The 13,002-nt window shown below is 33.5% G+C and overlaps 1 protein-coding gene across 1 annotated transcript in view; it reads right to left on the bottom strand.

The window, feature by feature from the left end:
- The window catches only part of KIF18A (kinesin family member 18A), a gene marked incomplete at both ends in the record, with an annotated part of 70,050 nt that overhangs the window by 49,161 nt on the left and 7,887 nt on the right, over positions 1-13,002 (bottom strand). The window contains 5 exons of the mRNA XM_082844135.1: positions 2,873-3,035; positions 8,263-8,369; positions 8,582-8,656; positions 10,065-10,241; positions 12,514-12,711. Of these exons, the coding sequence (XP_082700261.1) occupies positions 2,873-3,035; positions 8,263-8,369; positions 8,582-8,656; positions 10,065-10,241; positions 12,514-12,711 (720 nt within the window). The remainder of the gene's footprint in view (positions 1-2,872; positions 3,036-8,262; positions 8,370-8,581; positions 8,657-10,064; positions 10,242-12,513; positions 12,712-13,002) is intronic.

Below are 13,002 nucleotides of genomic sequence, written 5' to 3' on the forward strand. Positions count from 1 at the left end.
TAAATATAGCAGTATTTCAGAATTCCATTTAACAAACATATGAAAGGATTTCACAACAACAAACTGATATATTAATTCTATGAGATATTCTGTTATTTGGAAGTCATGAAGGTCATCAAAAATACTGGCAACAATTTTGCAGTTCAAGAAAGTTAAAGTACAACTACAGCAACAAATTTCAAATAAAGATATAAATTCTATTTTTCTTCTGCCTTAAAAGGATGTGAGGAATATTTTAAATGCATTTGATAAACAAAATCAAAAAGAAATTTTCAGTATTCAATACATTATAAACTATAGGCCCTATGCTGTACAAAAGTAGATCTCTAGGGTTTATTTGTCTTGTATAACTAAAACTTTGTACTCTTTGACTAATACTTCCTGGTTTCGCCTTCCGCACAGCCTCTGGCAACCACCATCTGATTCTACTTCTGAGTTTGACGATTTTAGATTTTTCATATAAATGGTATCATGTAAAATTTGTCCCTCTGTGTCTGGCTTATTTCACTTAGCATGTCCTCCAGGTTCATCTACGTTGTTGCAATTGGTAGAATTTTCTTCTTTTTTAAAAGCTGAATGATAGTCTATTGTTGTATACTTAAAAATGGCTAAGAGGGTAGGTCTCATGTTAAGTGTTGTTATTAATATAATACTACTACTAATAAAGAGGGTGGGAGGAAACTTTAGGAGGTAAGGTACAGGCTTATAGCATAGATTATGGTGATGGTTTCACTAGTATATATTTATCACCAAACCCGTCAAGTTGTCTATATTAAATATTCATGGGTTTCTTCATACATCAATCATATATATCAATAAAGTGGTTTAAAACAAAGATAGCTTCAATAAGGCATAATAAATGCATATTCGGTAAATAAATTACTAATTTTGATAATACAGCTTAATAGCTACTTATAAATTCATAGTCATGATATATTTATTAATACTTTATGATTAATTTCTTAGCATATCACATCTTTCCCATTTCATAGGCTGACAAAAACCTAAAATGTTAGTTTCTTAAAGCACTATACTACTAAGTATAAAATAGTACTTAAAAATGCAATTAACCTTATCATCAATGAACACCAAACTGGGGGAAATCCAGTATTTTCAAAATGTTTATTTTTCTGATCTTTGGTGCTCTGGAGTTGCACACCTCCAAGTATACATTCTTTTATCCTGCTTAGAACTCATGTTTCTTGAATTTACATCTTATTCACATCTTAATAGTCCTAGAAAATTCTGAGCCTTAGACTTTGCACATTATCCTTTGTTCTTTTGCACTAATGTATCTCCTTCAGAATATCTATTAGATGAATGCATGACTTTCTAGTCTATCTTTCAAATAGCAACATCTTGTTCACATCTGCTATCTTTTTATCCTGTATGTGGTGTGATTTCCTCAGATCTCCCAGTTCTTTAATTCTCTCTTTAGCTATAACTAACATGCATAAAAGGAAAGGGATAAGAGCTCAGGATCTGGAATCAGCTGGCTTGAGTTCAAATCATAGCTCTTACTCTATGAGCTGGGTAACCTTTGGCAGAATGACTTCTCTGTGCCTTGGTTTCCTCATCTTAATTACAAGGACAATAATATCACATAGCCCACAGGATTTTCTGAGAATTAAATGAGTTAATGTACGTGAAGTATTTAAAACATTGTCTAGTATTGTACCTATAAACTGAAATTTTAAGTTTCAGTAAATAAATCTTTACTTTCTGGAAGTGTCATTTGTTTTCTTCTCATATATGTATGTTCTTTTTTTCTTTGATTCCTTTATTGTTAAGTCCTTCTTTGATGACTTTATTCATTTTTATAGGTTTTATCAGATTGCTATAGTATCTGACGTTTGGGGGATTCTGTCATATTTGCTAACTCTGCTGACTTGCTTGTGGAGGATTGTTTCATGGGTTTTGTAAGTTTGGACAGTGAGCTCTCATTAGTGGTTTGAATTGAGGATCTGTTTCACTAGGCTGATTCTGCTTTGCCTCTGCTCAGTTTCCTATAGATTATCACTGCTCTGATACCATTTTCTGTGCTAATGTCTCACTTTAGGGATTTGCTAAATAAAACACATGGATTATAAAAGTATAATCTATAATGAAAATCTGTAGTGAAAAGTATATCTATAATGACAGTCTTCAAATGAGACTTTTTTTTCTTACCCTAGGCTTGGTTCCTTGTTTTCCTGTGCTACTTGGTAAAATGTTTTCTCCTGCTGTATTTCCAATATGAAGAGTGAAGGTCTCTGAGATTCCTGGCTTTATGTGGGGACTGTCATTTCTAACTCCCTGTCTCCCTCGGGCCCCTTACCTAAGTAGTGGTGTACATCAAAGCAGGGTTGTGAAAGTGGTCTGTGTGTGTGAAGGGGAAGGGCAGTGCACTACTACATTAAATAATAAAACTGATTAAAAGTTGATCTGGTTTTTTTTTTAGCACTGATGCAGTGGAAACTGTAACAATGTCAGTGACAAAATATTCTTCCCTGGGGAGGAAAAAAACCTCCCATTGGTCTAAGTTGTAAACTACTGCCTGAATCTGGGGTGGACTGTTCTCACTGCCCCATGTTGGTACCCAACTCTCCCTGAGTGTGTTACCTACCTGTTAAGCATTCCATCATCCTCACAGAAGCAACAGTCATAACTGAGATTTTAGGGGTTTTGTTTCCTTTTTGTTTCTCACACCTAGGAATTTTTTTTCTTGTAGGCTTAACTATACATTTAAAACAATGTCTTCTACATTTCCTCTAGCATTTCTAGGGATTTGTAGAGAATGGGTGATTAAGCAACATCGCCTATCAAATTTCTAGAATTATAAGTCCCCATGTTTTTACATTCTCTACAATTTAAGGATAAAGTTGTTAAATACCTTTTCTACTTTGTCTTCAGAACACATCATTTCTATTTGCTTATGGCACTGTTGTTGATAGAATGATTTAAGTTCATTTTCTTTAAGTAACATTTCTAACTTCAGATATTCTTGCCTGATTTCTTCTCGATTCTGGAACAAGCAGTTCAGAATTTCTTGAAATCTACCAAAAATAAAACACATAGAATCTCAGTATTTTGTGACAGATAATGCAAAGTTTACTTAAAGAAATGCATGGGAAACCATAAACAAGACGAAAAGACAATCCTCAGAATGGGAGAAAATATTTGCAAATGAAGCAACTGACAAAGGATTAGTCTCCAAAATATACAAGCAGTTCATGCAGCTCAGTATCAAAAAAAGAAACAACCCAATCAAAAAATGGGCACAAGACCCTAAATAGACATTTCTCCAAAGAAGATATACAGATTGCCAACACACACATGAAAGGATGCTCAGCATCACGAATCATTAGAGAAATGCAAATCAAAACTACAATGAAGTATCACCTCACACCGGTCAGAATGGCCATCATCAAAAAGTCTTCAAACAATAAATGCTGGAGAGGGTGTGGAGAAAAGGGAACCCTCTTGCACTGTTGGTGGGAATGTAAATTGATACAGCCACTATGGAGAACAGTATGGAGGTTCCTAAAAAAACTAAAAATAGAACTACCATAGGGCCCAGCAATCCCACTACTGGGCATAAATCCTGAGAAAACCATAATTCAAAAAGAGTTATGTACCACAGTGTTCACTGCAGCACTATTTACAACAGCCAGGACATGGAAGCAATCTAAGTGTCCATCGACAGATGAATGGATAAAGAAGATGTGGCACATATATACAATGGAATATTACTCAGCCATAAAAAGAAACGAAACTGAGTTATTTGTAGTGAGGTGGATGGACCTAGAGTCTGTCACACAGAGTGCAGTAAGTCAGAAAGAGAAAAACAAATACCGTATGCTAACATATATATATGGAATCTAAAAAAAAACACACACAAAAAACGGTCATGAAGAACTTAGGGGCAAGATGGGAATAAAGACACAGACCTACTAGAGAATGGACTTGAGGATACGGGGAGGGGGGAAGGGTAAGCTGGGACAAAGTGAGACAGTGGCATGGACATATATACACTACCAAACGTAAAATAGATAGCTAGTGGGAAGCAGCCGCACAGTACAGGGAGATCAGCTCGATGCTTTGTGACGACCTAGAGGAGTGGGATAGGGAGGGTGGGAGGGAGGCACAAGAGGGAGGGGATATGGGGATATATGCATACATATATTCACTTTGTTATACAGCAGAAACTAACACAACATTGTAAAGCAATTATACTCCAATAAAGATGTTAAAAAAAATGAAATGCATGAACAAGAGAATATACACCATTCATAGAATTAGCTTCAATGATAAACAGTAAATAGGTTTGAGTGACTTTTTTCCTATTCAACAACAAAAATGTTTGGAATGGGTTCTGAACTTTATTTTTACAGCACTGGGTTTCTCTCTCTCTCCTCCAAAGATCATGTTATTAAAAGATATAGGTATTTTAAGGTCTATGGTATTAGTCATATACTGTATTTGGTCTGCATAATCCAGTAGCTTACCAAAAATAAAATATTTTGTATGTAAGAAAAGGATGATAAGGTGGACCTGTACTCTCCCAATTCATAAGACCTCAGAAGCAACACAGCATTATGTGTTCTTCTGGTGTTGGCTCGCTGTGAAGAAATAAGCAGTGGGTGGCATAATCATATGGTGCCTCTATGGCGCCCTAGGGAAAGTGAGATAGCCAGTTTTTAGCTTTAGAACTTGTTACAGTGAAAACACACCATATGGTTAGGTACCCCCTACAGCTTGGCTAAGAGTCAGCTGACAATGCCAGGACCGAAAACATCCAAGTTTACAATGTGGTAAATCTAGGAAAAGCCCCTCCACTGTGCTTCCTCCAAAGGGCAATATAGATATAGGGAATCAAAGTTGGGGAGTGTGACTCACATCTCCTGCAAATGCATAAAGACCTCAAGCTGAATCACTTCTATGAAAGCCCTAAAAGGAGCCTGCAATCCTGCATTCTCCAGGGTCAGCAGAATATTGGTCACAGATCAGGTCTGAGCTACAGTAACAGTATAAACAATCGCACATAGGCAAACAATTTTTCTCTCAAAGAAAAATTAACTTCAAGCTTTTAAAATAAAACGGTAACAAAGTATATGCATTTAAAAATAAAGTTTCTTTGGCCAGAATTTTAGATATATTTGTAAGGATCTGTGGTAAAAACACTGACAATTTACGTCAGTAGTTCCTAATTAAACTATTGAGAATGAATATAAACCACAATACATCAACTTTACTGCAGTTTTGTCAAACTGATAAATATTTCATAGGAAGTATGTATGGACATTGCAGTTTCACTGTATTATATTACAACAAGGCTAAGGCCAGTAAATGATTTGATAAGTTATCTTTAGGTTACAACCAAAGATAATTTCTTAGTTTTCCTGGAACACTTCACCCAAGGACATAGTTAAATATTTGTCAATTTCAAAATTTTATGGTCCAGATTTATTTTAGTTGGTGGTGTATAGTTTAGGATGGAAGGAAGGGAATTAGTATCAAAGGTTTCTAGAGAGCTCTTTTTTTTAAAAAAACTGTCATTTTTAAAACAGAGAGCCCTAAGGGATTGACTAATAACTATTTTCTAGTCATTTAAAACATTCAAATAGCTAGAAAAGAAAAATCTTTGCTAATAACTTTAGGTGACATATGATAAACTCTAGACAATTTTCTTGGTATAAGTCACAAGTGAAGTTTTATAATTACTTTGTATAAAGAACAACTGTACTTTCTTTTTATGATTTTTTGAATATTATCTTTCCAAATAGCTTTAATAGAGAGCAAATACTATATATTCTTCCCTTTATCTGTTTAAACTTCATAAAAATGTTATTTTTTAAAGAAAATGAAAATTCATGCCATTAAAAAAATTCTATGTGAAGTATGATCAAAGGTATTCCATATATTTATTTAAGGAGACAGATACTTTTGTGAGAAAATGACAAAGGCTATGGGGTATATAATTTTATTATTACCTGCTTTATAAATACAAGTAAATTATTTAACCTGTTGAGTGAATTAAAACTCAAAGTTTTTATTGTTGGTTAAGTCAGGTTGAAATGCAAAAAATATCCAAATAAGTGTTTATTTCATAGCTCAGGCCATCTCCTTCTTGAATCATTTTACCAGAAAGAAAGAGTCAATGACTTAAAGCCACATCAACTCCAGAAAAGTCTACCAATTTGTAAGGTTTTAATTGGTAACTAGATCTGGTTAAGCACTGCTGAGCAATTTTATGCAAGCAACGACTCCAAATTTGAGCAGTTGGTCACTGCTTTAATTTTCAAGAAACATGCATCACCGACAAGATATCTGGTTGCATGAGGACCAATCCCACATTTGACTAACAAAATATAATAACACAACTAATAACATAGCAGAGTTAAAAGCTTTCATTGTTAAGATTAAAGGAATATGAGGAATCATTTTGCTTAAGTTATTTTTTAAAAGACACTGTAAAATTGGTAGAATATAACAAAAAGCATTGTAAGACTATTAAATATAACTTTATTTTGTCAATGGGTTGTTAGGGGGATTAATAGAAAATAATTTAAACACTTTAGGAAATCTCTGGTATAAACAGAGCTATTGTACTATAACAATACATAGGTCAACTTTATGCTATATGAAAAATGGACTCATTATCACTGATAGAGAGAAATAACTGTTTAATTACTTCTTATGGTATTTGTAAAATAGCATAGCATGGGAGCAAAGGATTAATACTTGAAAGAGATGATATATATTTCTTGCCCTTATCGGTAAGTTAGAAAACAATACCCCACTTCAAATTTCAGAGTTGTTATAGTGATCAGATGAAATTAATGTGGGCCTAAAAATCATCAAAATCTACACAGCCAGCTACAAACATAAAGTGTTATTTTATTAGAAGTTATCTTAGCATCTGGGGTCAACTGAGGCAGAAAAAATGATTTTTTTCAAATCAAGGATATTTTATATAAACGTCAATACACAAATCCAATTTTTAAAAAGTGTTGTACTTGAAACTAGGTTGAAAATCACTGCCAACTAGTCTTCCTTATGTACCCTAAAACATCTTCTACAAACTCAAGAGTCCCAAAACAGTATGAATAATCAATGGCTTAAGATATCGTTAGTTTTCATACTAATGATAATAGAAAATTAGCTTTGGAGAATAATTACTCAATTTTAATCAAAGGTGAACAGATTCCTTTCCTACAGGGCCTCTTAGAGCTTTTAATATGCTGATGTACTTTGGAAACCTCTTAGATTCCTTAAGTAAGGAATAATTTTCAAACTTGTTTGATCCAAGAATTCCTTACTGTCTGCTTAAAACTACTCAAGATTTACAGCTTTTGAACTATTGTCCCATCAGGACAACTTGGAAATTGTCTTAATTGCTTAGGAAAAAAGTACTTGCAAGTACTGTATTACAGCTTTCTTTTTTTCAAATTTACCTGCTAAGAGCTTAGAGGGTACAGATCATATTTCTGTGTCAATTTATCTCACTGAGAGATGTCCCTTCAAATAATTAACTGCTTAAACTCAATTAAGTGGATTATTAGAGTTATATAAAGTCAGGAAAGGGTAGGTACGATTTACATGAACCATGTAAATAATGATAATGCCAGATGCTTGAATGTTTGTGTCCCCCCAAATTTAAATGTTGAAACCTAACACCCAAGCTGATGGTATTGGGAAGCGGAGCCTTTGGGAGGTGATCAGGTCATGAGGGCAGAGACCCTATGGATGGGATTAGTGCCCTTATAAAAGAGCCTCCAGAGAGATCTCCCTCTCTTTTGGCAATGTGAGGATTCAAGGAGAAGTCTACAATGTGGAAGAAGGTCCTCAAACAACCATGCTGGCACCCTGATCTAGGACTTCCAGCTTCCAGAACTATAAGAAATAATTTTTTGTTTGTTTGTTTATACACTACCCAGTCTGTGGTACTTCGTTATAGAAGCCAGAAGGGAGTAAGACACCACAGAAGAAAAATATGGAAACTACTAAAAACCAAGTTCATAAGTGGCATAATTGGCTTTACTTTCTCCGTCTTATACCTAAGACCTGGTTCTCATTATCTGTACAATCACACTTAAAATTACCTGAACTCCAACGTGTGTAATATAAGACCAATTCAGTGACTTCCTGAATTCAGTTGAGAATATATAAAGCCATACAACAAATGATGATGATAACAAAATATCTGACTAAATTTTAAACTTTAAATAGCTAACTAAATTTCACAAAATCCTCAAACTGAGATCTTAATGTCAATTTTACCTTTCAATTTCTTTTTCCTGAGGGTTTGAAATCATTACTTTGTTATTTTCATCAGTAAAGGCTTTCTGTTCTTCATAGGCCTTTAGTTTTTCTTTTAACATTAAAATCTAATAGAGAGAAACAGTAGTTAAAATACAAAACAAATTATTTGTCTCCATTATACATGGCCACAGAAAAATTTCAACTGTGAAAAATAACTGAACAAGCAAGATTTCAATTATAAAAGAAAAGCAAATCAAAGTTTTAGACAATAAAGATTGCAGAATCCCATAACTGAGGAATTGAGGGAGATTAGCAACAATGTAAAGAGGAGACATACCTCTTCCTTCTGTTCATTACAGATCTTTACATACTGAGTTATGTGATTGTCGAGGTTAAGAACATTGCTCTTCAACTGTTAAAAAATAGAAATTATGATTGCGTATATATAGAGATAAAAATCAGTCATATACATGAACAAAATAGCATTAGAGCCTCATTAATTCAGTTCCATGAATCCAGAATTTGTGACAATTACGATCATTTGACAATCATAATCAATTATGTTCATGTTTAAAAATCTGTGACAAGAGGATATGTTGAGCACATTAATACTGAATTTATAAAAGAAACTCCCTTACTATCTGAGAAAAGGTACTTTAAAGAACTTGCAAAATAGTCATTCACATAAAAATTACCCACTTTCTTTTCCTGGTCCTTTGACTTTTAAGATATAAAGAGATAATTTAAATTTCCACCCATTTGTAAGTTCAAGTAGTTTTTAATGAGTTCTTAATATATTTTATCCTTTTTATAAAAGTATGAGCCCCCTGGCAGCTATGGAATAGTGGAAAAAACATTAAACATGTAATCCAAATACTTGATTTTGAGGCCCTGCCCACTTTTTACTTAAAACTCTGACCATGTGATTCCTCAACTGTAAAGTAGAGCTAAAAATGTCTTCCTCAATGAGTTGGTGTAAGCACTGCATGAAAAACTTGTGTGAAAGATGTTTGTATACCCAGTACAGTACAACCTTTCCCAATTTATTATATAAACAATATATAAATATTTCTCTAAGGAAGATAATAACCCACTTATCTTCATTCAATGGGAATAGCAGAGGGGTAAGCCCCCTAAAAAAGCCATCATACCAGCTGAACTCTATGTCTATTCCAACCCTGAGATCCTGTGATTTTACACATACATCATGTTTGACTTAAGTTTTAAAAAATTACCCCAAATTATTGGCAAAAATACCAACCTAACCAATCATTATTATATTGCTCTAGCTACACAGATTGGTTACATCAATATCATTAATGTGACAATAAATTGTTTTAAAAGAGCTATTTACTTTATAAACTGAGGCAGATATTATATCTACTTTACAGATGAAGTAACTAAGGCTTGGAGAGATTAGCAAACATGTCCAAGGTTTTCAGGTAGAAAGTGTTGGTGCTGGGTTACAGAAGAGCATCAGCCTTGGCTGTAACAAATGTGTTAAAGCCTTGACCAATCACACCAGGGTGCTCTCAAAATATCACGTACCATGATGTGAAAAAGGTTAGAAAGAAAGTCACTAAAACATCCTAGCTCCCTAAAAGACTAAATAATAGTATTTATTATATATGTAATCAAGATGCTTAATGGTTTAATTGTACCAGTGAATGCTCAATTAATCAGATTAGTAAAGACATTTCTAGCCCTGATTCCTAATTCATTAGTAGAAGTACATCTCTAATTCATCTTTTGCTGTAAGTATAAAAAAGAAAAAAATGCACCCAGTACTCTTACAACAAAGGCAGAGTAAACACACTTACAGAAGACTTAATGTCCTTTGCACGGTTAGCATACTTAAGAGTGTTATAGGTGTCATCGTAGAACACAGAGGAAGGACTAACAGCAGCTATCATTATAGTTTGACAGTTTCCTCCAAGAGAATCCTTTAACAAGCGAGTGAGCTTACTATTTCTGTAAGGAATATGCTGATTCTTTCTCTGAAAGAACAAAAAAAGAATTCTTATGTCATTTTCCACATTCAAATGTAAACCTGCTACCATTTCACTATAAGAATTTAAGAACTGCTCAACTTTGCCCAGACTTATGATATAATTGGTGACCAAAATGATGATGAATCTTATGGAACTATTCAGTGAATATATAAAACAAATTTCCCATTAAAAGATTATATTTCTATCTGATTAAGTACGAACTTTAGTTAATCATAAAATGTCAGTATTGTTGCATTAAGTTGTGATAAGTGTACCGTATTAATGTGAGATGTTAACAACAGAGGAAACTGAGTGTGGAGTATATTTAATACAATCTTCCTGTATTATCTTACCAACTTTCCTGTATCTAAAACTATTAAAAAACAAAATGGTTATTAAAAAAAATCTCCATTTTTTAAAAAGAAGTTAAAATACAAAAGTAATATATGCCCTAGAGAAATATACTAGAGGCATAGTAAGAATTCTGTATAGCATAGAGCTACTTCTCTCTTTAAATTACCATCTAACATGAATACAAAATAAATTATAATTATAATCTTAACAGGTATTTATCTGAAAGCACAACCACAGTTCAAAGAGAACTTAATTTTTCTAGGTTTTCTTTTACTTAAAAGATACAGTTCTGATTTTAAAGTAAAAAATTTTCCAACACTACCACTTCCATATAGAAACAGAGCAGTATAATGTTAAGCTAAAAACAACCTTATGCTATCCAATGTAAATCTTTCATATTACAGAAGAGAAAAATGAAGCTAAGCAAAAAGTGACATGACTTGCCTCAGGTCACATGGCTGGTAATCCAGAGTTAGAAACAGACCCTAGTCTCCCAACTCCCAGTAGTACTATGCTTTCCACCATAGCAGTCTTTCCCAAACAGTGTGGAATGTGCACAGCTGGTACTACTTGAATTGATTTTGCATGTACAAGACATGCATTAAACACTGACTAATAAATGACTCAACAGGAGTCAATTACTAAAAATTTAGTCAGTATATGGAAAAAATACTATGAATGGCTGAAGTTTAGGAAATTATTCTCTATACCATGCTATCTGCTTACATGTTTTGAGATTTTAACTTAGAATACAACATATATTTTGCTTCTGTAATATTCATGTGATTTCAGAAACTTGCCCTTTTAAAAAAGACTTCCCAAATCATTTTAATGTACTTTATACTTTATCAAATTGCAACATTTTGAACAGTTTAACAGTAATTTTCCTAAAGCTTCTGAGCCTGGTTTGAACTTAAATTATTATATTTTAACTTTGAAAAAAGGAAGTCATTTTTACAAATACAGAAGCTATCAAATATGCTGTGTTCCTGTAAGCACTTCTGGCATATAGTAGATGTAAACTATTTTTTAATTCCCCAGAAGCATCTAGCAAACATTATCCTATTAGGTAATTTAATTACATTTTAACTCCTTTTCCTCTTTAAGAAAAATCAACTCTCTTTAATATTTAAACCAATTTTATAGTATATATATAAAACACTAACCAGACCAGAGTTTACTTTTTCTAAAATGTGTTTTTTGTTTTCATGCCAATTCAATTATCATGCTTATTGTGCAGTGATCATTAAATGGTCATAAAAAATCAAATTCAAAATAAATGATGAGAAGGTATAATAAAATATTAACTATCAATCTTATATTCAATACTTTACATTCAACAAATTCTGATTATAAAGCTAGAAGTTAAAAAACGAAACAAACAGGGACTTCCCTAGTGGCTCAGTGGTTAAGAATCTGCCTGCCAACGCAGGGGACACGGGTTCTATCCCTGGTCTGGGAAGATCCCACATGCCGCAGAGGAACTAAGCCCATGTGCCACAACTACTGAGCCCGCAAGCCACAACTACTGAGCCTGTGTGCCACAACTACTGAAGCCCACACGCCTAGAGCACATGCTCCGCAACAGGAGAAGCCACTGCAGTGAGAAGCCTGCGCACCACAACGAAGAGTAGCCCCCGCTCGCCGCAACTAGAGAAAGCCCGTGCACAGCAAAGACCCAACGCAGCCAAAAATAAATAAATAAAAAATAAATTTATAAAAAACAAACAAACAAAAAAACTCCATAGCTTTATTTGATATACTAGGTTCTCTGAGGTCTTTGCTCTTTATATAAACCTTATTGTTACATTCTTGAAATTTGATGTATAATAGATCTTTAAGACAATTATATTAAATAATATCTTTCTGGGAAATATACGTATTTCAGTATTTCAAAATACTTAAATAAACATATAGTACCTACCTTTGTATCTGCTAAGGCATTGATAACATTCCCAAGAGCTAAAAGTGATCGATTAATATTTGTGCCTTCTATAAACCGGGTCCCTTTAGCACTGGTAGAACTGGCTCTTTCAGACCCTGCCAGGTCAATGAGTGACATCTTGGCAATTCGGACATTTTGACTGATACTTGCTGTTTTATCTTGTTGTCTCAAATAAATCTTTTTGAAATCACAGGAGAATAGGGAAAATGAGGATTAGATTTAACAAAATTAAAAGAGAAATACACTTGATTTTTAAAAGAGCATGAAATCAATTATTTTTATTTTAAAGACAAAATGAACAAGGTATAACTTGACTGGCTGATATCCAAGAGTACCAGAAGTAATTACCAAAGTTGAGAAAATTTGAAAACAAAAAGACTTCCTATATGTGCACTAGAGGGCAAATAACTCCTGGCTTAATAGAAGGTCAAAACAACTGCCACTTGTATTCTGGTAACCCTGAAAAGC

This window comes from Leucopleurus acutus (genome assembly GCF_964270905.1).
Source record: "Leucopleurus acutus genome assembly, chromosome: 8".
Classification (NCBI taxonomy): domain Eukaryota; kingdom Metazoa; phylum Chordata; class Mammalia; order Artiodactyla; family Delphinidae; genus Leucopleurus; species Leucopleurus acutus.